This window comes from Oryctolagus cuniculus, chromosome 5, assembly GCF_964237555.1.
Source record: "Oryctolagus cuniculus chromosome 5, mOryCun1.1, whole genome shotgun sequence".
Classification (NCBI taxonomy): domain Eukaryota; kingdom Metazoa; phylum Chordata; class Mammalia; order Lagomorpha; family Leporidae; genus Oryctolagus; species Oryctolagus cuniculus.
The window spans coordinates 113,428,220-113,452,487 of NC_091436.1; the positions used below are offsets into that span (position 1 = coordinate 113,428,220).

Genomic DNA, 24,268 nt, shown 5'->3' on the forward strand with positions numbered 1-24,268 from the left:
TTGGATTTGAGTATCAAAACATTTTTTCGAGAGGAAATGACTATTGTCATTTTGTTGATTCTTTTTTTACAGCTTTTATGTACTTCTTTTCGTATTTTGCTTGCTTTCTTTATGTTTCATTGATATTTTCTGGTGATGTACTTTGATTACTTTCTCATTTTATTTTGTATATATTACATGGATATTTTCTTTGTGGTTACCATGGGTGGCTACATAATGCATTATATGGTTATAACCATTTATTGTAGACTGATAGCACTTAACTTCAATTACATACCATTACTTTATATTTTTACTCCTTCCCTACATTTTATGTTATTGATGTCAAAAAATGCATGTTCTTTGTTGTATATCCATACATATATTTATAATTTTAATTTCTTTTTTAAAAGATGTATTTATTTGAAAGTCAGAGGTACAGAGAGGGAAATGAGAGAGAGAGAAAGAAAGAGATAGATATCTTCTACCCACTGGTTCACTGTTCAGATGGCTACAATCACCAGGGATGGGTCAGGCTGAAGCCAGGAGTCAGGAGATTCTTCCAGGTGTCCCATTTGGGTTGCAAGGGCCCAAGCCCTTGGGCCATATTCCTCTGCTTCTGGATGCCAGCATTGCAGGCAGTGGCTTACCACAAAGCTGGCCCCTAATTTTAATTTCTATACCAGAAGTAAGTGATATAGTACCACCACCACATCACTATATTATTCTGTATTTATCTATGCATTTCATTTAGCAGTATTTTTAATACTTTTATGTTGCTGTTCAGTGTCCTTTCATTTCAACTTGAGGGATTTCCTTAGTGTTCTTGTAAGGCAGGTACAGTGGTAATGATCTCTTCAGCTTTTAAGCTTTCTCATCTCCTTCATTTTTTTTATTTGACAGGCAGAATTAGACAGTGAGAGAGAGAGAGAGACAGAAAGAAAAGTCTTCCTTCCGTTGGTTCACCCCCTAAATGGCCGCTACGGCCGGAACTACACCGATCTGAAGCCAGGAGCCAGGTGCTTTCTCCTGGTCTCCCATGTGGGTGCAGGGCCCAAGCACTTGGGCCATCCTCCACTGCACTCCCAGGACAGAGCAGAGTGCTAGACTGGAAGAGGAGCAACCAGGACTAGAACCCTGCAGCCATATGGGATGCTGACGCTGCAGGCAGAGGATTAACCAAGTGAGCCAGGGCACCAGCCCTCATCTCCTTCATTTGTGAAGGATAGTTTTGTTGTCCATTCTTGGTTGGCAGATTTTGTTTGTTTGTTTTTTCCTTTCAACACTTTGGATATATGATCCTGATTGTTTTCGGCTTGAAATTTCTATTTCTCTGAGAAATCTTATGGAAGGCCTGTTTTCTGTGACAAATCACTATTTTTTGCTGCTTTCTAAATTTTCTTTGTCTCTGAATTTTTGATAATTTGACTATAATATGTCTTTGTATAGACTTTTCTGGGTGTAATTTAGTTTGAATTAATTTGATTTCATGATTCTTGACGTCCATTTCCTTACCTAGATTTTAAAAGTTTTCAGCCATTATTCAACTTAATTTTGTTTGCTTTTCACCATGCTCTCCATCTGATTCTCCCATGCTTATATTGGTCTGCTTATCCCTTTAGGCTTTCCTCATCCTTTCTCATTCCTTGTCTTTTTGGACTTTTTAAAAAAGATTTATTTATTTGAAAGACAGAGAAAGGGAGAGAGGGAGATGGAAGAGGGGAGAGGGGAGAAATCTTCCAATTGTCTGCTGATTCCTTCTCCAGATGGCCACAATGGCTGGGGCTGGTCCAGGCTGAAGCCAGAAACCAGGAGCCCCCTCTTAGTTTCCCACATGGGTGTAGGCACCCAAGTACTTGGGCTGCTTTCCTAGGCACATTAGCAGGGAGCTAGATGGGAACTGCAGCATCTGGGATGTAAACTGGCACTCATACTGGATGGTGACACTGCAGACAGAGGCTTTAATTTTCTATGCTGCAGTCTGAACCCATTTTTGGACCTTTGACTATATTATTTCAATTACCTATCCTTGAATTTTCTATTTCTTTTTCTTATGACTATTCAAGTCTGCTGTTGAACTCCTGTAGAGAGTCTCAGTTCATTTATTGTATTCCCCAACTCCAATATGAGCTTCAAAAAGCTTTGGAACAGTAGAATTAACAGACTATTTATTTTGGTACAAAATAATTTGAAAATAATGCATTGTTTTTCTGTAATATACATTTTAAATGAACTTTATGAAGACCCTTCATGTGCATGGTTTTCAAACTTTTTGCACTGGAACTTTTCATTTAACTGTATTTTCCATGAATTTTTTTGAAGTAGCTTCATATATCTGTTTAGTTTCTGTTTATATTTTCTATATCTATGTTGATGTTCATCCCTTATTTTCTTGAGCTTCTTCATGATAGTTATTTTCATTGTCACTTAATTAATGTACTCCTGTTCTTTATAGTTGATACCTGAAGATGTATTTTGTTCTTTTAATTGAGCCATGTTTCTCTATTTCTTTGTGTGTTTTTAGTTTTTTTTGTGTCCAAGTGTTTGGAAGAAACAGTCTCTTCCCCAGTTTTCACAGAATTGTTGCATGTAAGGAAAGACCCTCACCAATTATCTGGTGAGAGATTATGAAGGGCTACTTACACCTTTTTATGATGGGATGAAACTTTTGTTGGTCTGTTCATGCAGTTTCTCAATTAGAGTGATTTGCTGAATTATTTTTTCAGAAACTCATATTCTCTTGCTTCCCCTGGTGTCTGTCTATGCCACTGTAAATTCTCTAGTTCTAGCACAAACTACCACCCTCTCTCTTGTTCAAAGCAGAAAACCATCATCTGTTGCAGTTGATTTCTCAACAATGTTGCAGTGGATTCGTTTCTGAGAGGAGGAGCGTGGGGGGGGGGGGGGGACAAGAGGCGCAGAGTCACCACACAGACTCCAGGAGTCGGGTGAAAGCAGGCCTGAGGTGAGCAGCCTGCAGACTCGTTTATTTCAGTTGGTACAACATCTTATCTAGCCAAGGCCAGCCAATTTGGTCAAGGGACGGTCTATGCCCCTACCAATTACAGCCTGTTGCCAGGCAGTTTCCAAAGCCATCCAATCACAGCCTGTTGCCAGGCAGTTTCTGTTGCCAGGTGGGTTTCAAAGCCATTCCTGAGTAACTGATGCTCGCTTGCCAGTGGCCATCTTGGCATGGCTTTCTCATTCCACTACAATCATCCATCTATACTGGTTCCCTATCAGTGCCCCTATTCAGGTAAGGCACATAAACTGTCCTGTGGGAAGCACTTCAAAAAGCCAAAGCAGCAGATACATGGTTTATTCCTCTCCCTTCCTCTGGAGGGAGAAGCCTTAAGTTCTGTACCTTTTACTGTCTGCACAGAATTGTGCCATACACTACCAACCACATTCTTCTCTTCTTAGTTCTCAAGAGCCCCCAGGTTGTAAGACACATACTCATAATTCAGGCAGTGCTTTGAAAAGTCAGAGCATTAGATGCATATTCCATTTTTAAAATTTTTTTTAAATTTTTTATTTAGTAAACATAAATTTTTAAAGTACAGTTAATGGATTACAATGGCTCCCCCCCCATAATTTCCCTCCCACTCACATCCCTCCCATCTCCTGCTCCCTCTCCCATTCCATTCACATCAAGATTCATTTTCAATTATCTTTATATACAGAAGATCAATTCAATATATATTAAGTAAAGATTTCATCAGTTTGCATCCACACAGAAACACAAAGTGTAAAATACTGTTTCAGTACTAGTTCATTTTTCAAGGGAGAAGTTGTGCACTGAGACCTTCATGCTTGGCTTTGATCTGTGCCACTTTTTTTTTTTTTTTTTTTGGTCATAAAAGACACCTTTTTTTAGATTTTTATTTATTTACTTGAAAGTCAGAGTTACACAGAAAAAAAAGGGGATGCAGAAAGAGAGAGAGAGAGAGAGGTTTTCTTTTTTTTTTTTTAGAATTTTTTTTTTAACTTTTATTTAATGCATATAAATTTCCAAAGTACGACTTATGGATTACAATGGCTTCCCCCCCATACCGTCCCTCCCACCCACAACCCTCCCCTTTCCCACTCCCTCTCCCCTTCCATTCACATCAAGATTCATTTTTGACTATCTTAATATGATCTGTGCCACTTTCAAGAATAACCTGACTTGGGTACAATGAAAAAAATTTTTAACATTTAATAAATATAAATTTCCAAAGTACAGCTTATGGATTACAATGGCTTTTTCCCCCCATAACTTCCCTCCCACCCGCAACCCTCCCATCTCCTGCTCCCTCTCCCATTCCATTCGCTTTAAGATTCATTTTCAATTTTCTTTATATACAGAAGATCAATTTAGTATATAGTAAGTAAAGATTTCAACAGTGTGCACCTACACAAAAACATAAAGTGTAAAATACTGTTTGAGTACTAGTTATAGCATTAATACACATTGTACAACACGTTAAGGACAGAGATTCTACATGAGGAGTAAGTGCACAGTGACTCCTGTTGATTTAACAATTGACACTTTTGTTTATGGCATCAGTAATCACCCTAGGCTCTTGTCATGAGCTGCCAAAGGCTATGGAAGCCTTTTAAGTTCACCGACTCTGATCATATTTAGACAATGTCATAGTCATGGCTTTCCATGACTAAAATACTCTCATGAGCTCTTCAGCCAGATCCAAATGCCTCAAGGGATGATTCTGAGGCCAGAGTGCTGTTTAGGACATCTGCCATTCTATGTTTAACCAATTTCAGTGTGGCTGTTCTTGGCCTTGTGTTCTCCCAAGATTTGCAATATCAACTTGATTCGGTAGTTCTGACGAAGGTGTTTTTGTCCCTGTTTTATTGTTAGTTTGATATTTCTTTGAGGCAACATTGGTGGGCACTTCCTATCATTGCCATCCTATTCCTATTATTCTCGCATTTCTAATGTCACTTCTGCATTTATTGGGTCAACCAAGCTTGAGACCGGTGGAACAGAGTGAGGAAGAAGAAAGAATTTTGTCACTCCCCCTCTTTGTGGAGGAACGACACAGGACCCTGCGCTGTTCTTTCGTCTGCTCGGCCCTCCCCGGGTTTGCTGCTGGTTCTTCCCGGGTTGGCTACCGTCCCTTCCACCTCCGTGGAAGGGCGGTTCCCCCTGCCACCTTCCCCACTTCTGCGGGGGAGCGGCACACGGCCGGCCGGCTCTCTCGGGGGCTGCACAGGTGTTCCTTCAGATAGATGTTCCCCTTAGATGTTCCTGGTGCATGGTGTCTCTCTCCTCCTTTATAGTCCTCCTCCGCCAATCCTAACTCGGCTGCCCACACGCCGAGTACGCTGCTCTCCTCCAATCAGGAGCAGGTCCTGCTGTTTATTGGTTGAACTGGAGGCAGCTGTGCAGAAGCCGTCTCTCCCTTCTCAGCGCCATATTGTGGGAGAGCAGATGCATAGAATAAGTCTTAATTCCAGTAACTCAGTCCAGTCCGGGTTGCTCCCCACAAATTTAATTTCTGGTCTTCTCTTGCTCCTGAAAGTTACTTTCATTAGGAATCTCCAGGGGGTTCCAACAGTCTGTGGCTGGAATAACTGGGTTTCTTGGCCCAGATCTTGATTCAAGTGTTTTGAACTTGCTTGTGATAGGTGAAAGTATTTGGAGAGCAGGGAACAGACTGCTTACTGTTCCACTTAACAGCTATGTTGACTTTTGGATAATTCTGGAAATTTATATATTTCTTGAGAGACATATATGATATTGCTCCAGAGGGTTAGATGACAGAAGACAGGTCTGATCTCATTTCTTAGCTGTGCAACTTTATGCTTAGCCTTTCTAAGTGAGCCTCAGTTTCCCATTATATGAAGTGAGATGGTTAGACTAGATGGGTAATTTCCTAGCATATGTTAAAACTTTATTCAAATTATCTTTATATGTATCTAGCATACCTAATAACATTTGTCTTTTAGAACCTTCAAGAAAGATAAAATTATTTCTATGTTTGGTATGTGGCTGGATTAGTTGTTTTTTTCCATTTTGAAGCCAGATGTTTATGGTAAAATGTCTGGTTTTCACACTGATAGAACACTCTCTCATGACAAATGAGAAAGATTGAGAAATAGAGGAGGAAGCAGAGAGGTAGAGTGGGGGAGGGAGAGATGGAGAGATAGAGAGCACACTGCCTGCTTAGGTGGTCATTTGGTGTCCTTTATTTCCTAAAACTCAAGTGCGTTTCTCCCATGCTCTTCACCATGGTGTTCTTTAACTTGAAATGATGATCAGCATTTTTTTCTGAATCCCTTTTCCTCATATGAAAAATGACTTGTACATTGTATTATGGTTGTAGATTGCTAGATAATTTGGTTATCTAATTCAAACTTATACTTGTTTAAAATGTCCTGGAAAATTGCCATGTCTTACTCATTTCTACTTTTATTTTAACAGAAGTCTCAAAGGGTAAGGTGCACATATCAGGAGCTATGGCTAGAATGATGGAGATTTCTGTGGAGGTGGGCTATAGTTGAGCTCTCATGTTTTTTTTTTTTTTTTCTTTTAAGATTTATTTATTTATTTGAAAGGCAGAGTTACATAGATAAAGATGCTCCATCTGCTGGTTCACTCCCCAGATGGCTGCCAACAGTCAGAGCTAGGCCAGTCTGAAGCCAGCAGCCAGGAGCTTCTTCTGGGTCTCTCACATGGTTGGCAGGGATACCTTTCTCTGAAGGGAGGAGAGAACTTCCACTTTGACTATGACCTTTATAAATAAGATCGGAGTTGGCGAATTCAAAAGGCTTCCATGGCCTTGGCAACTCATGACAAGAGCCTAGGGTGAATACTGATGCCATAAACAAGAGTGTCAATTGTTAAATCAACAGGAGTCGCTGTGTACTTACTTAGGATCTCTGTCCTTAATGTGTTGTTCAATGTGAATTAATGCTATAACTAGTACTCAAGCAGTATTTTACACTTTGTGTTTCTGTGTGAGTGCAAACTGTTGAAATCTATACTTAGTATATACTAAGTTGATCTTCTGTATATAAGGATAATTGAAAATGAATCTTGATGTGAACGGAATAGGAGAGGGAGTGGGAGTTTGGAGGGTTGCGGATGGGAGGGAAGTTATGGGGGGGGCATTGTAATCCATAAACTGTACTTTGAAAATTTATATCTACTAAATAAAAGTTAAAAAAGAAATACTATGATCAGTGTGTCTTCAAAAAGCAGGGACACATTAGTCAACTTGGTTATATATCTGATTAAACAAATTCAAACATACCAAGGCTCGAACAGAAGGATTTGTTTCTCCTGAAGTTTGTGCAAAATTCGATGATAATTAAAGTGAAATTGTGTATTTCTAATCATAAGATTAAATTGAAGTATAACTAAAGTTTGAAAAATGTTTCCTGTTAAGAATGAAAAGCAAACGAAATAGGGAACGAAGTAGGGGCATTGACAGTGACAGCAATGTTATGAGAATCTGTGCTTACTCTTCTCCCATTTGCCAGTCATGTGTCTTGTAGACATCTTCCTCAGGTGAAGGACTCCAAGTCCTTGCAAATTTCAAGTCAGTAGTGTTATTTGCTAGAAAAAGAGGGTGGGATCATCCCTATCTATTCTGAGAAAAGACATTGTGTGAAGTTGGGTGGTCTTTTCGATAATCAATGCAGTAGAATCTCTGTTCAGAAAATTTACTTTGGTTTTGCTGTTTTTACTGTATTTCTATTAAATGTAGCTGGGCATATTTGATTGCTCTGTCTAGACTCTACAGAAGCAGTTTTTGTATTCCTGTGCATGGCAGGACTTAAAAAATCAGTTTTTTTAATTACAGTAAAACAGAATTACCTATGCCATTAACACTTTTAACAGAAAAGTAAATATTTCTAGATCTTTAAATCCCAAAGTTTAAATAATCTGTGATCATCCTAAAACATTTCTATTGTGAGTTGTCTTTAAACATTAAACTGAAATAATAACTGTAGCCTGTTTAGGAATCCATTTGTTAATTTAAGTCTCTGGGATTTTCTGGTTGGTTGTTTTTGCCTTTGCTCCTGACTGCATTTTTTTAAACCAATTTTTTTTGTACAAATCATTCTACTTACCTTTTTTAGGTATTGCACAAGATCTTGACTGAGTCTTTTTTAGTCTTTGGTTTCCCTGGCACTTTAAATTATAACTTCCAAGTTACAGTGAGTACTTCCAATTCCTATCTCTTCTTCAGGTGTGGTTAGAAAATTATATATTTATTTACTTTTTATACACACTGGGGAAGTTAATTATTTACCATTGATTCTCCTGAAGTTTGTGCAAAATTCAGATGATAATTAAAGTGAAATTGTGTATTTCTAAATTCTTCTGTTTCTCATAGCCAGGCATATGCAAACACAACAAACTGTATTCTATTTGAGCACATTATATTTTTCTTATAAGTTCCAATATCCAATGATCTTACTGAACTACTTGTAAATGGAGAAATTGGGAAAAATATTCCTACATGGAAATATAGTTATTTAAATGTACTTCCCCTGTAGAAATATTTTCCCCAATTTTAGATGTGCTAAGAATTTATAGAACCTGGCCCTATTATGATTCTTAATTTATAGCTCTTGATTTTACAAACTGTACCACACTGTTTTCTATTGTATTTGAGGATTAGAGTGCAATGTGAAAGATTTTACTATAGAAAAATATGAGTGCAATAATTACTTTATCTCTTGAGCATGCATGCGATTTTTTAGTTATAAAGTACTTTCACATATATCATCACATTTGATCCTTACAAGTCTGTCTTGCAGGTATAAGTTTGGAGGTTCACAGGAGGTTACGAGAGGCTCAGGTCTAAATCTTGTCTTAAAGTTGGAGCTCTTCATTAAGTATCTTATACCTTCTCTTTAGTAAAGCGCAGCGTTGATTTATAGGTTGAAGCTATTTAATTGAGGGTTATTCTTGAATATTTGTTCTCTGCCTGTTTGTTTTCACATGGAGATGAACTAGATTAACTCTTCAGGTGTCTCCTTAAACTTCTTTCACTGTTACCACTTAAAGAGAAGTAAGTTTTCTGATTAGTGAGTCTGATAACACGAGGCATAGTTGGAAGAGTGCCTTCTGGTTTTTGCTTTTTGGATCGGTGGGTTCTGTGGAGCTGGTGTGTTCTGACTTCATCTCCAGACCATGATAAGCTCAGTGGACAGGCCTGCTCCTGAAGGAGGCTGGGGAATGAATCTCCCAGCCATGAATTGCTGGGAGAGTGACATTAATTACAGCAAGCAACTTCATGAAAATCATTGGACCACACATCTAACCAACATGTTCTAATCATTCGTTCCTGTATCATTTCCAAGCTTCCCAGGAGAAGAATGTAACTGATTGAGCCCTTTCAAAATACAACATTTTAAAGACCTGAATATAACCACCCCTTTCCAGGAAGACTGCTGATTTCACTTATGTCAAAACTTTATTTTGTTTATAATATTCTATGGTACAAGTTGTGACTGTACATTCTAGACTAATAAAATTTACATCCTTACTTTTATTGTATTATAAAATAATACCTTTTCCTTGCTTAATTTATGGAAGAGGATGATTATTTTAGGGCATGTTTGGTGGAATTTGTTCTTGTTTTATTCTGTTAGCTGTTCTATAAAACATAAGCAGTCATGTTTAATGTGCATGTTATATAAGAGCCTTAGAAGAAACTGAATACATTGTAACATTTCTACAGTATGAGAGTTTAATAGCATTTCAACCATAAAAAATTTTCTACATATTTTCAAATGCTAGTTTCCCTGAGAACTATAGACTATCTATATATTTATAAATTATATAAATGGCTCTTTAATATTAATGATTGTTCTAAAGGAAATATTCTTATTTATAAATGTGATTAATATATAATATAATTGATAGTATATGAAATAATTGGTTCGCTTGATAAACATATAATTAGATGAGGCCCAAGTTAAGTTTTACTTGATAAAACCAATGATATGTGTTATAAAATAATAAACTAAACTTGAAAGAATATTAGGAAAAACAAATGTTTTTCACCTCTTCAAAGCTGTGAATGCAAGAAAAAAATCTTAAAGTTTATCTGTTAGATCTAAGACATTTAAGAGCGTTATCCAAGGTGCATGACTGATTAATAGCAAATTCTTGATAAGAATCATGAATCCTGTCCCAATGTTCTACTTCCTAACTATTAAGTTGCTTGTATTGAAAATTTTAGCATAGCATTGTCCTGATAAAAATCTATTGAACATTACTTTAACATTTTTGTTTTACTTTTATCACCTCTTAAGGGAAAAAGCGATAATTGCAACATTACTCTCAAATGCCTAAACTACTTCATGTGTTAACAGAAATTGTGTTCATACACCTATATTTACAAATATAGACTTTGTAAATCTTGTATTCTCTGGTGCTTCTCTCTGGATTGTTATTTTGCTTGTCACAGTGGCTCATGATTAACCATATTTTATTGCTTTTGTTTTATAGAATCTGTCTGTCCAACCAGAATTCCTGTGGCAGCTCGTGATGAGAAGGGATTTGATATTCTTTTAGGTTTGGATATAAAGAAAAAGGTTAAGAAAAGAATTCAGCTTTCACCAACAAAGTTAAAAGGATATGAAGTAACATCAAAAGTTGATTTATCAGAACTTACTAGGTAAACATTGTATGTTCATATAACATTTTAAAAAATATGTCTATGTGGCCGGCGCTGCAGCTCACTAGGCTAATCCTCCGCCTAGCGGCGCCGGCACACAGGGTTCTAGTCCCGGTTGGGGCACTGGATTCTGTCCCAGTTGCCCCTCTTCCAGGCCAGCTCTCTGCTGTGGCCAGGGAGTGCAGTGGAGGATGATGGCCCAGGTGCTTGGGCCCTGCACCCCATGGGAGACCAGGAAAAGCACCTGGCTCCTGACTCCTGCCATCGGATCAGCGCGGTGCGCCGGCCGCAGCACGCCGGCCAAGGCGGTCATTGGAGGGTGAACCAACGGCAAAGGAAGACCTTTCTCTCTGTCTCTCTGTCTCACTGTCCACTCTGCCTGTCAAAAAAAAAAAAAAAATATATGTCTATGGATGTGCTGAGAATTCTTGAAGTTTACACGTGTTCTTCTTTTTCTAGCAATGTTTTCCCAGAAGGTCTTCCTCCATCGTATGTATTTGTTTCCACTCAGAGATTTAAAGTCAAGAAAATGTGGGATTTATGGAGAATATTAACCACTGATGGAAGGCCACAAATAGCAGTGACCTTAAATGGTGTGGACAAAACCTTATTATTTACAACGACCAGTGTAATTAATGGCTCACAAGTGATCACTTTTACTGACCCTCGAGTTAAGGTAAAGATGCGTGATAATGGTATTCTCTTGAAAGCACCACTGAGCGTGTGTGTTGGTGCAATGATGGCTATAATTTTCCTATTAAAAGAAAGGTACTGACTTCATATTTTTTAACTTTTATTTAATAAATACAAATTTCCAAAGTACAACTTTTGGATCATAGCGGCTTTTTCCTCCCCATAACCTCTCTCCCACTGGCAGCCATCCCATCTCCCACTCCCTCTCCCATCCCATTCACATCAAGATTCATTTCCAATTATCTTTATATACAGAAGATCAGTTTAGTATATACTAAGTAAAGATTTCATCAGTTTGCACCCATACAGAACCACAAGTATATTAACTTATGGGAGGTAAGCAACAGAAGAAGGAAGACTGTTTCTTAATTAATATGGTGACAAAGGGTGAAGGGAGTGAATACCTTTTGTGTGCCTACAACTAGATACCAGCTACAGTTAATAAAAATCATCACTCAGTGAAGAAGCTATTGTTCACACTTGTAATCTAAATTCAAGGCTATTATATTCCTCCTTAAAGTCACATGGTTAGTAAATGGTAATTGTAGGAGTTAATGTACTTCAGAGGTCTGATTGACTTCATAGATTATGTTGGTGTGTTTTATACTGCCCTGTATTACATGATATTAAGATAAAAATATCTATTTAAACATTAATACCAAGTGCATGATTGGTATATTATTTACCCTTGTCTTGAGGGGTAATTTGTTTCCTGAAAAGGAATATATATTTAAAAAATGAACTATTTATATACTTAATATATAATACATATTATATATTTATACTAACATATAAATATATAATTAATAAATATATAAAATAAATCAAAAACATTTAGTTTCCAAGTTATGTGTTCAAAATACAGATGTAATGATAAAAAAATTAAGTTTTGCTTCTTACTGTAATTACCGTATACAAAATGTATATTATTTGATTCAGGAAATGTACATGTTATATATAGAAATATACATTTGTATAATTTGCATTCAGTAAGCATATTAAATTTAAAATTTTGTTGTCTGTCAATGTCATTAAAGAATATGTGCTAAGCTATGTAAGAAATGATAATGAATAGATATATGTTTAACTTTCAAGGAGCTTATTACTAGTGATATATTTAAGAAAACTGGTATTAAATAGAAGTACAGGCTGGGGCCACAGCTCACTAGGCTAATCCTTCACCTGTGGCACCGGTATCCCTGGTTCTAGTCCCCGTTGGGGCGCTGGTTCTGTCCCGGTTGCTCCTCTTCCAGCCCAGCTCTCTGCTGTGGCCCGGAAGTGCAGTGGAGGATGGCCCAGGTGCTTGGGCCTGCACCTGCATGGGAGACCAGGAGGAAGCACCTGGCTCCTGGCTTTGGATTGCACAGCGCGCCAGCTGCAGCGGCCATTTGGGGGGGTGAACCAACGGAAAAAGGAAGACCTTTCTCTCACTAACTCTGCCTGTCCAAAAAAAAAAAAAGAAAAGAAAAGAAAAGAAAGAAAAAAAATAGAAGTACAAAGCATTATTGGGCATATTGCAGAGAAAATTGGTAATAACACAAAACAATGGGAAAATAGTCACAAATGAGATGGGTTTTGTACTAAAGATTACAGAGGATTTAGATGGGAATGGATATAAGGTCATACTAAGTCAATGGTTCAGTATTGATTAATTATGTATGTAGTGAAAAGCAGGATTTTTATTTGGAGGGTTGAAAATCAGTGTCCAATGTGTTTGGAGTATAAATTTCATGGAACAAATGGCCAGCAAGGAGTACAAGTATGGTTTTCATTACTACAATGAAATAACTGACACTGGATAACTTTAGAAAGAAAAGAGGTTTATTTAACTCACAATTCTAGAAGTCCAAGGGCATGGTGCCAACGCTGAGTCACCCTGGTGTCAGCCGCTTAGTAGATAGCACCATGGTGGCAAGAGCACATGCAGAGTAATATATCACAAGACAGGAGAGTTCAGAGGCTTGGCTCTCTTTTACAACAAATATCTCTTTCTTGTATGTGTGTGCAAACTATCCCATGGTATCATTAAAACTCCCTAGCCATTCATGAGGGCAGCTCCCAATGACCTAAGGGCCTCCTGCCTCTGAAAGATTCCACAACCTCTTCATATAACCACATGTGGACAAAACAATCAACACATGAACCTTCAAGGACAAGTCACATTCATACTACAGTATAAGGTGTGAACCCAATTGGTGAAGTGCCTGAGTGGCCATGCAAATTGGATTGGTCCTTATATTCAGTTGGTTACAGGTTTCCATTAAAAGCTCATGATAACAGGTGTATCATGGTCAAAACTGTCCTTTCCCTCTTCCTTCCATGAACAGTATTTTCAATTTGTCCTTAAATTATGTCATATATTAGGGATACAGAATGAATATGAGGGAGTATCTTCTTTAACAAAACACTAATAGGATTGATTAATTCTCCTGGAGGTATGAAGGATACTTGAAGAGGGAGAGGTCAGAAATAGAGATACATTTGAAATCATTGAAATAAAGGAAGACATTAAATACTGGTTGTAATAATGGAAATTGAGAAATGATCAATTTATGCTGAAGAGACAAATTTGGTAGAACTTTGCATCTTGTTTTTGCAACTTGGGGAAAGAAGCTTATGTTTTAGAAAAAGAAGATAGTATCTGATGTAAATAAGGAGAGAAAGTTTGGGGGATAGTTCAAGTTCCTTTTGTTATGTACTGTGTTAGAGTGATTGTGATAGCTTAGAAAACTTATTCCAAGCAGTGTTAAATTATTTGTCCCATGTGAAGGAGAGCAGCTCAGGCGGTATAACATAGAAGCAATATTGGCCTGCAGGAACAGAAGAGCTAGATAAAAGAGATAGTGCTATGACCCGGGAGTGCAGTGGAGGATGCTCCAAGTCCTTGGGCCCTGCACCCGCATGGGAGACCAGGAGAAGCACCTGGCTCCTGGCTTCAGATCAGCGCAATGCGCCGGCCGCAGCGCCCATTGGAGGGTGAACCAATGGCAAAACGAAGACCTTTCTCTCTGTCTCTCTCTTTCACTGTCCACTCTGCCTGTCAAAAAAAAAAAAAAAAAAAGTGTAAAGGGTGTGACGGATGCCCTCATCAAAAAAAAAAGGGGGTGGGGTGAAGGAGAGGAGACCTGAAAGGGAGGGATGGTAAAAATGAGCGACTGGTTAGAAAGAAAGGAAAACAATCAAGATGGTTTGAATCATGCAAGTTGAATGAGACTATCAGGAAGATAGAATAATGATGGGATACAAAGCTACAACGAACCAAACGGAGAGGAAAGAAAGAAGCCATTTGAATTTAGAGATTAAGGCACACATCTGTGACTTTGAGGGAGTTGCTTTAGTAAATGGTTTGACACAGCAACTTTAGGGTAGGAACTCAAAATGTGGTTAATAAAAGAGCTGATGGGTAGCACATGAGGCCCTGCTTAGGTGAGGGTGAATTTGTATATAACACAGCCAATCCATGGTATACAGATTTTGTCAGCAATGTTTGGGAGAAAAGAAGTGGGAACAAAGAAAACAAAACACTGTCTGGGGTTTTATTTATGAATCTCCATACTTTGTTCCTGTAGACATTATTTGATGAAGGCTGGCATCAAATTCGTCTCTTGGTAACAGAGCAAGATGTGACTCTATATATAGATGATCAACAAATCGAAGATAAGCCCTTACATCCAGTTTTAGGAATCTTCATCAATGGGCAAATCCAAATTGGAAAATATTCTGGGAAAGATGAAACTGTTCAGGTAGATAACTAATGACTTGGTTTTGTACTGTATGAAATGAAATCTTTGCTATACTTTGTAATAGTGTTTACCACATTTAAGTGTATTTAAATTAATTATGAATTCTCTTAAGATATATAATCAAAATGTGGTAAATCTGTTAGTGAAATTGTGTGTGTGTGCATATAAAAATGCAAAATTGGACTTAATCTGTTTCTAACATTACTTAGGAAAACGTTCTCTTGAGTCCAGAGTAGAATTCTCGGAAGCATTAATTTCACATTTCCCAGGAGACACATACTTTAAATAATGAATTCGGAAAAGATGATATGGTTAGAGCTGTAGTGTGGGCTATAAAAATTTCTTTGCAGCTGCAAGGATAAAATTAGATTAGTGCATTTCAGAGTTCTTCACAAACAAAACTTGCTTAAATATAAACTTCATACCTAAATACATTTTGTTTTGACTTTTTCAATATACTTTAAGCTGGAATATCTGTATTTGGATTGAGAATTATGGATGATTCTACAAAATCTGTGTATTAATTCAATGTCACATTGATATAAATATTTAAACAGCAACAGGTGCTGGGCATACTTGTCACACAATATCCCACTCCAGCAACTAAATCTCTGAAACAAAAGATGGTTTCTTGAGCCCATACTATACAATCTGGAATGTTGCAGCAATTTTGGATAAACACAGAAAAACTGGAAAGCATTTTCAAGTGTCTTGGGGAATGCTTTTCTATACGAGCTGTTAATACTAAGAAAGCTTTCCTGGGCTTCTGAAGGAAATCCGAGATTTGCTCTTGACCTTAGGGGATTTTTCTTAGGGAGGTATGTTGTGTCAGACCTTTATAGTATATGTCAGGTGTTCAAATTTTGTATTTTTTATAGTTTTAGCTGTGATCTAAACTTTACATAAGTAGTGTAAAGGCTGTTTTTATTATCTGAGTTGCTCTTATAAAACAATTAGTGTGACTCAACTGTAACTCAACTGGGTTATGTTTCTGTTTCCAGTTTGATGTACAAAAGTTGCGCATCTACTGTGACCCAGAGCAGAACAACCGGGAAACAGCATGTGAGATTCCTGGCTTTGTAAGTAAGATATATTTCTTTTCCATGAAGTGTTGCTTTATTTGATATGCTCAAAGCAATACATCAAAAGCAGAAAATATCTGAGGCTTAATTTAATGTATATCATCAATTTTGTCTTTATTATCCATATTAATAAAGTTAAATGTAGCCAATATATTTTCAGATTCATAACTGAAACAAAATTATAATGTATCACTGTGTAAATGTGAATGAAAGAGCACAAGGAAATGTTTTTCCTCCACATCATTTTTTTTTTTTTTTTGGACAGGCAGAGTGGACAGTGAGACAGAGAGACAGAGAGAAAGGTCTTCCTTTGCCGTTGGTTCACCCTCCAATGGCCGCCACGGCCGGCGCATTGCACTGATCCGAAGCCAGGAGCCAGGTGTTTCTCCTGGTCTCCCATGGGGTGCAGGGCCCAAGTACTTGGGCCATCCTCCACTGCACTCCCTGGCCACAGCAGAGAGCTGGCCTGGAAGAGGGCAACCGGGATAGAATCTGGCGCCCCGACCGGGACTAGAACCTGGAGTGCCGGTGCCGCAAAGTGGAGGATTAGCCTAGTGAGCCGTGGCGCCGGCCCCTCCACATCATTTTTAATTGTGATTTTTCCAATGTTTATGTGAAGCAGGATTGCACCTGTTCCTGACAAATGTAGGATGCTTTGTCTGAATATTAGGATGTACAGTATATTTCTTTATGGAACTAAATATGTGTGTAGAACACTGTCTAAACAGTACAGTTCTGAAGAGTAGAGAATAAGTGATTTTCCTGTTCATCAGCACTTTCTTAAGCCTGATGAATCAATAGTTACTTTTTAATTTTTTTAATTTTAACTTTTAATTTTGTAATAGTTTTTCTTTTTGTGGTTAACTAAGTAATATTTTTTCATGTTTCTAGGATATAAGCAACATTTCTATTTATTTAGCTATTTTCATGAATGTGTTAAGAGGGAAAAGTCTGTAAGCTGACATGCTTGTTTCTGATTATATAGATTTCTGTGTGTATAGGTAATAAGGCCCCTTTCTTTGGGCAAAAAATAGTGCATTATTGCTAATGGAAATAAGGTGGAATGTTGTCAATCTTTTTGACACTAATCATGGTGTCATTGTCTTTAATCATTTGAAACAGAATAATTTATGAATCCATATGTTCTGAAAACTTGAGAATATAGAGAAGCACATATAATAAATAAAGCATGGATGAGTTTTCAAGATAGATAATTGTTTAAACATCATAGTTTTAGTTTAGATATTTTTAACTTGCAATATACATCTCTCCTAAAAGTATTGCATTTGAGAGTGCATTGTGCTTGATTTATTTATTGATGCCTTTGTACTGATGCATGAATTTTCCCATTACCCTCCTATACAATTAAAACAAAGCTTTTAGTTTGAAGATTTTGAATTCTCACATCCACTTTTTTATGTCTTCCTCCTTAGTCTCTGCTGTGGTTTCATGTGGCCCGTTTTTCTTTTGCACATTCTTCTTACTCTGCTCTAATTGCTTACTGTTTAGAAAGATGACATTAAGGAATTTTAAACATGTTTTATTCAATAAGGGAATGAGAAGCTCTCCTAAAGTAAAGTACCTAACATTTTCATGCAAGCAGCTGATGATGTAATCAGATGTCTTATGGCTCCCTACGCATCCCCACTTCTTAAACAATTTATTGAAAGTTCGAGAGAGCATAATCTTACCTGGAAGATTTCTGTTCTTGCATGACTGTTAAATCAAGCAGCATTGATGTTTTAATTCTTTGCTTCCACTATTCCCCCTTTAAAATTTTATTCCATTGTCTTTATGTACATGTGTAAGTAAGCAAATAAAGATCAATAATTTTTAGGCTATGTGTAAGCAGATACTCAGTGCTTGCTGTCTTTGACATTTCATGTACCTCTACCTATATAACTAAATATCTGCAGATTAGAAAGATAACTTAGCAACTTAATTAAAAACTTATTGTAAAATATACATGTTGTTTTTCTTTCAGAATGGAGAGGTAAGCTTGGATACTATGATTCTCCTAAGGTAATGTTTATACTGTGAAGCCATTTAGCTTCCTCCCACCAACTGTATGTATATTAGACAAACACAATTTGTATTCATTATTTATAGACTTTTGTGATTTTTAACTTCACAGTTTATTGGATTGGGCTAAATAATATACAAATAGCTGCCTCCCCATGCAAATATGTACATCAGAAATGGTCTTAAAAAGTTCATGGACAATGGAATTAAAGATAAGACGAATTTTCCATGAATTTTTAGTACCTCCACATATATAAATGTATGTGGATATGTATGACTTTCTGTGTTTCCTTCTCATTTCCTTTTTTGTCTTTTTAGTGCCTAAATGGTCCCAGCGATGTAGGTTCAACTCCTGCTCCCTGTGTTTGTCCTCCAGGAAAACCAGGACTACCAGGCCCCAAAGTGAGTAATACCCAATATGCTATTTTTACTAAAACATGCAAACAAGAGCAGAGCAAATGCACAGAAATCCTAATCATGGTAGATCCTGTTATAAAATCTCCATCTGATGCCCTCTACGTTTATAATTAGAGTTTTGGTATTTTTATTAAAAAGGCATTTTATAATCTGGAATTGCCTTTTGAAACTAAATCCAATGCTCACCCTAACCTACATTAAAGTGAGACAGAATTATTTGTTTTGTTTTTCTTTTTTCCCTGAAATATTGCTATTAGATCCCAAGAATCATACTTCATTACAACCTGGTAAAAACATGAAGAAAGGGCATTTGTTAAGATATATATCATCTAAATTCTTCAGTGTTTAAATTCTTTGTCAAAGTGATTTTCAGATGGAAAAATGTGGTAAAAGATTTTAACCTGATGTTAGCATTGGGAGTTTAATGTCTAATTCTAATAATAGAGTCATATATATATTACTTTATTATGTAGTATTTACTTTTGCAGAGTATATGTATTTGCTCCAGTTACATTTACATATTTACTTGTACACACACATGTGTATATATTTTTATGTGATTGAAACCATGTTGTATATACTGGCTTTAAACAGTTTACTTTTTACATAAGAACACTTTCCACATGTTTTCCTATTATTAAACTGAAGGGTCTTAAAAAGTTATAGAAAATATATATTATGAAAAAGTTAAACATGGATTTCAATTTTCTGTGCCAAAATAGTTATCTTTTAATTCCATTTTCAATGAATTTCTTAAAATATCCACACATTACCAATTATTATTTTTAGGTTTTATTTAGAAAAGTTAATCCAAGTGTTCTTAGGTAGCCACATAATTTTTGGGATGATTCGATATTAAAAGAAGAAATATAAGATGCTTCTAGAATATACCTTGTAAGACAGCTTGGTGTGCCATTCCAGCAGGTTGTTTTTAAAAATTGAATGATTTTTTCAACTATGAATATTGTACATAAAAATAATTTGATCTGCAAGAGATAGAATGTAGAAATCAGGCACCTGTATGTTTGACCTCTTAAAACCCAGAGTGTCTTCTCGACTCCCAATGAGATTCAAGCTACCCCCAGGGTATTTCAACAGCTGACCATTTTGGGGGAGGCTGCTGAAGCTCCTGTTACTTTCATATTCTTCATTTGTGGTCCAATAGGTGTCTTATACTTCCACCCATTCTTATTTTCATATGTTTTCTACCACAAATTTATAGTACATCCATTACCTTATAAATACTAATTTATAGTATATCCAATTTTCATGTGTTTCTCATATTCATTTTCTTACTCATAATCTAGTCTCATTGCCACCTACCACTTTAAGTGAAATTGCAGTTTTCCACCAATCTGAGTTGGCATGCTTTCTTGATCTGCTTTCCATTTTCTTCAGAAAGCCTGGCAGGAGGACAGGAACACACACACACTCTTCCATCCTTTTAGGACTCTCCCTTGGAGGTGTTTCTTTACCCAGATCAGTGACCTGTATGTGAAAAACAGAAGCCTTAGCAACACTCCAAGTTGCACTTCTTCTAGAAAATTTCAGGCTTTGAGAACTGATAGACTTTTAATTAATTCCACAGAGCCCAAACTAAAATGCATGAGATAATTTTACTCTGGATTCCACTGAGACTTACTGGCCATTTTTGTAAGATGCTTTTTGAAGAGTTTTTCAGATGTCCATCAAACAGACACATGTGTAGCATAGCGCTTGCCTTTCTAGTTAGCAGATACAGGGTTCTGAGAGCTGAGTGTTGAGCTGTGATATTGAAATAGAAGACAAATCCTTTTGTGGATAGGAAGTGCTTATTTTAAGATAAAGTTTTCTGTTGAAAGCTCTTTAAAGTTCTGAAAGGTATGATAAAGCTGTTCTAAATGGAGGTCAGAATAAGACACTCCATGCTTTGACTTGGTAGTGTGATAACTCTTCATGAAAGGTCAAAAATGTATCTTTCACTGGTTTGTGGCCCCCTCAAAGGATAGTTTATTCAGTTTTTAATCCCTAATTTTGAAATTGGGGAATTAATAATGAATTTAAACAGGGAATTAATAATGAATCTATTAGAATACTTTTCACTTACATATGTAAGCACCTCTTGTTCACAATGACGTTTAATAAAGAGGGAATTTTCCATTGGAATCCCTTTGTATGACATGGTACTTAACAGTAATCATTTTTATTGAATGAATTCTGAAATAATTGAAAAAATAAGGTACACCTATATCCCCAAGTATCCACCATGAAATATCTCTGTTCTGTATGAAAGATCCAGGAAATCCCCAATTTGCAAACAAATCCCTTTCAAGTGACAGCTTCTTCACCTGCTTCAGTAGCCATTGGAACTTTTGTTGGGGACAAACTCCCCATATTTGACCTAACCTTCAATGTTACTTATAGTAGTTCCAAAGTGAAAATAAATCACATTTCTTCCTTTTTTATGTTGAAACAATTTCTCAAGAATTTCTTTGCTCTGCAATACCATTTTCTCTATAGCCATGTCTCTGTTGATGTCCTTTATTTCACCCTAATAATTCTACCAATTAGAGATTTATTTGGGCTATCAATGTATCCTGTCTCTAAAACACAGAAGATTTAGGAAAGTTTCATTACTGGGCCTTCACATCTTTATGTTAATTTTCCCTGAGTGGATCCCTCCTGTTTGGATTTTTTTTAATATTTATTTATTTATTTGAAAGGCAGAGCTATAGAGAAGGAGGGGGCAGAGGCAGAGAGAGAGAGAGAGAGAGAGAGACAGAGACAGGCAGAGAGAGAGAGAGAAAGAGAGAAAGAGAGAGAGAAGGAGAGAGAGATCTTCCATTTGCTTGTTTACTTTTTAAATGGCCATCAGCCAGGAGCTTCTTCCCAATCTCCCACATGGACGCAGGGGCCCAAGCATTTGGACCATCTTCTGCTGCTGTCCCAGATGCAATAGTAGGGAGCTGGATTGAAAATGGAGCAGCTTGGACTCAAACTGGTACCTATTTGGGATGCTGGCCCTGTGGCATGGTGGCTAAAGCTACCGCTTGTAGATCCCTCTTCTGTTTGGGTTTTGAGAGAGGAAAGATGTTGATCTTCGGGAATGGGCTAGGTCCTAGGTCAGACACTTCTGTGGAGGTCCAGGAGGGTAGCATGAAGGAATTCCAAAGACATTTGCTTTGGATGAACAACTTAAAACAACAGGTTACAGTTGCAAGCACAACTGTTTCTTACTTTAATTATATTTAGTTATATTTATACTACTTGACAAGCCATATTCAAAGATGTTTTAGGTTAGTCCATATTTCCACTACTGTCAAGAACTCAAAAATTTTGTGGCAGAAATTCAACTTAACATCAATACATTCTGCTTTGCACCTGTGTATATTTTTTTTAAATTCAAAATATGCAAATATTTAAGTAAATTTGAATAAAGTGGATAGGAATTTGGTCACAGTTATACAGTATTAAATCATATATCTAAATAAGTATATTTGGAAATAATTTTTTAATATTCAGGTTTTTTTTATCTGTCTCTATGTGCGGTCCTGATGAGTGTGTGCATTTTAGCAGGGCAGGCATAGTGGTATTTAGGAGTGTGGGCTCTGAGGATGCATAAGCTGGGTTTGAATCCCATATAAACCACTAATGTATGACCTTGGGCAAGTTACCTTATCTTCTGGGCCTTAATTTTCCTCTCTATATAATGAGAATAATGAAAGTATCTCTTCATAGGGTCTTTGTGAGAACTAAGAAATTTAATATATGTACATTTTTAGAGCAGTCCTATGCACACAATAATCAGTAAAGGTTGCGCCTTAGCTTTCATTAAGGGTAATAAATTGGCTCTTCAATTTTGTTCTATTCTAATTGACCGTCTGTCCATTCAGTGAAATTAGTGAAATTAATCCAAGCTTTATTCTTCCAGTTTTATGGAAACACCACCAAACCTACCTGAGTTTTGCAAATAATTGTGTCAATGTGCTTGAAAAAAAATCAGTCCGAAAGTAGTTACTGAATCTCTACTTGATTCACAGGATTATGGCTCCCATCCCCTAAGTTTAATAGAACTCAGTTTCAAGGAGCTGCAATCCAAGTGAGAATTGAAGATTAGCCAGGGAAAACTCAGAGAAAACAAGAGCTGAGAAAAAGAAATCCCTGCTACAGGAACTGCCATGATATTTCAATAGAAAAGACTCCAGGAGGAAATAGACTAACAAAGAAAGTGTAGTAGTATAGAATTTTGTCATACTGGTTCTTAAGTGGAAAAGGAGGAAACATTTCTTCCCAGGACAAAGCAAAGTCAGAATTTGATGAAAGACAGCAAGTCCAATCAGAACATGAGTAAGGAAGGATGAAAGGTGGGCGGGTGGTTAATGTAGACCCTCTAAAGTAATGAAGGGAGAAAGGGAGGGAGGGAGGGAGGAGAGAGAGAGAGAGAGAGAGAGAGAGAGAGATGCTGAGACTAATTCTCTAGGGACACAGAAATTTGCTCCCTAAAATCTTACCAGCACTTTACATCCTTGGATAAGAATGAAAAATTTTCCCTCAACCCCTGGATTTATGGGCCTTTTTTATGTATCTTTAAAACATGTCACTTCCCTTCTTCTAAGCCATTCCTCATGCCGAGCTTCTTGAGGGGAAAGTGGTAAATGAATAACCCATCCCTTCTTTATTGGTTCCATAATAGAGTTCACATAATTTTTTCCATTTATTTTCTTGTTATGTTTCAGGAACAAATCTTCCTAGCCAGGAGTCTGAAGTAGTATTTCATAGCAGTAAATTTAGCTCAGTAAAAGTACAGTTAATAATTGGGGATCTATGTGGATGCTTTCTTGATTAAAAATAATGAATTATTGGATGAAAATCCCTACTTTTTCCCTCACAAATGTTTACTGATATTGATGATAGAGACTTCGTGTTTTCAACAAAAAAGCCCTTTTGGACCTGATGATTCAGGGATAGGTAAATACTATATTATTTTTAAAGTATTTCTTGGAATTATAGAACACCCTCACTCATAAAACAGTGTTGCTTTCACTGTTTTTTCATTGTTGGAGATCATCCAGATGCTCAGTACTGGCCAGAGCTCTATAGAATGTGCCTGGGCTCATTTCCATGTTGAATGGGGCAGTATTCTTTGAAAATCTCAGGTATGGGGGGGCCAAGATCATTTCTTTTTTTTTTTATTTTCTGTTCTTTTTTTAAACTTTTATTTAGTAAATATAAATTTCCAAAGTATAGTTTATGGATTACAATGGCTTCCCCCCCCCATAACTTCCCTCCCAACCGCAACCCTTCCATCTCACACTCCCCCTCCCATTCCATTCACATCAAGATTCATTTTCAATTATCTTCATATACAGAAGATCAATTTAGTATATACTAAGTAAAGATTTCATCAGTTTGCACCCACACAGAACATAAAGTGTAAAATACTATTTCTTAATTTAGTAAGCATTTCATGCACTCACGGACAACAGGTATTCAAAGATAGTTGTTTGGTATGTACCTTGCTGTCATGAAAATATTCAAATTGTATTATTTAAACATTGTTAAACTGAGGTTGTTAATATAGGTGGGGTGATGAACTGAAATAAGTGATTATTATGCTGTATTAAACTTCAGTCCCACAACTAAGATCATATGGTTTGTGGATTGTTTTTTAAATAAATAATAATCTTATGAGTTGAGTTATTATTATCAG

The 24,268-nt window shown here is 36.8% G+C and overlaps 1 protein-coding gene across 2 annotated transcripts in view; it reads left to right on the forward strand.

Moving 5' to 3' along the window:
- Positions 1–24,268, forward strand: part of COL21A1 (collagen type XXI alpha 1 chain) — a 179,693-nt gene that overhangs the window by 65,028 nt on the left and 90,397 nt on the right. Inside the window, exons 5-9 of one of the 2 annotated variants that reach the window (XM_070073928.1) lie at positions 10,454–10,622; positions 11,082–11,298; positions 14,885–15,058; positions 16,060–16,137; positions 18,481–18,564. In XM_070073928.1, the coding sequence (XP_069930029.1) occupies positions 10,454–10,622; positions 11,082–11,298; positions 14,885–15,058; positions 16,060–16,137; positions 18,481–18,564 (722 nt within the window). Of the gene's footprint in view, positions 1–10,453; positions 10,623–11,081; positions 11,299–14,884; positions 15,059–16,059; positions 16,138–18,433; positions 18,565–24,268 lie in introns of those variants that run through there. The other variant, XM_051854625.2, reaches the window with a different exon arrangement.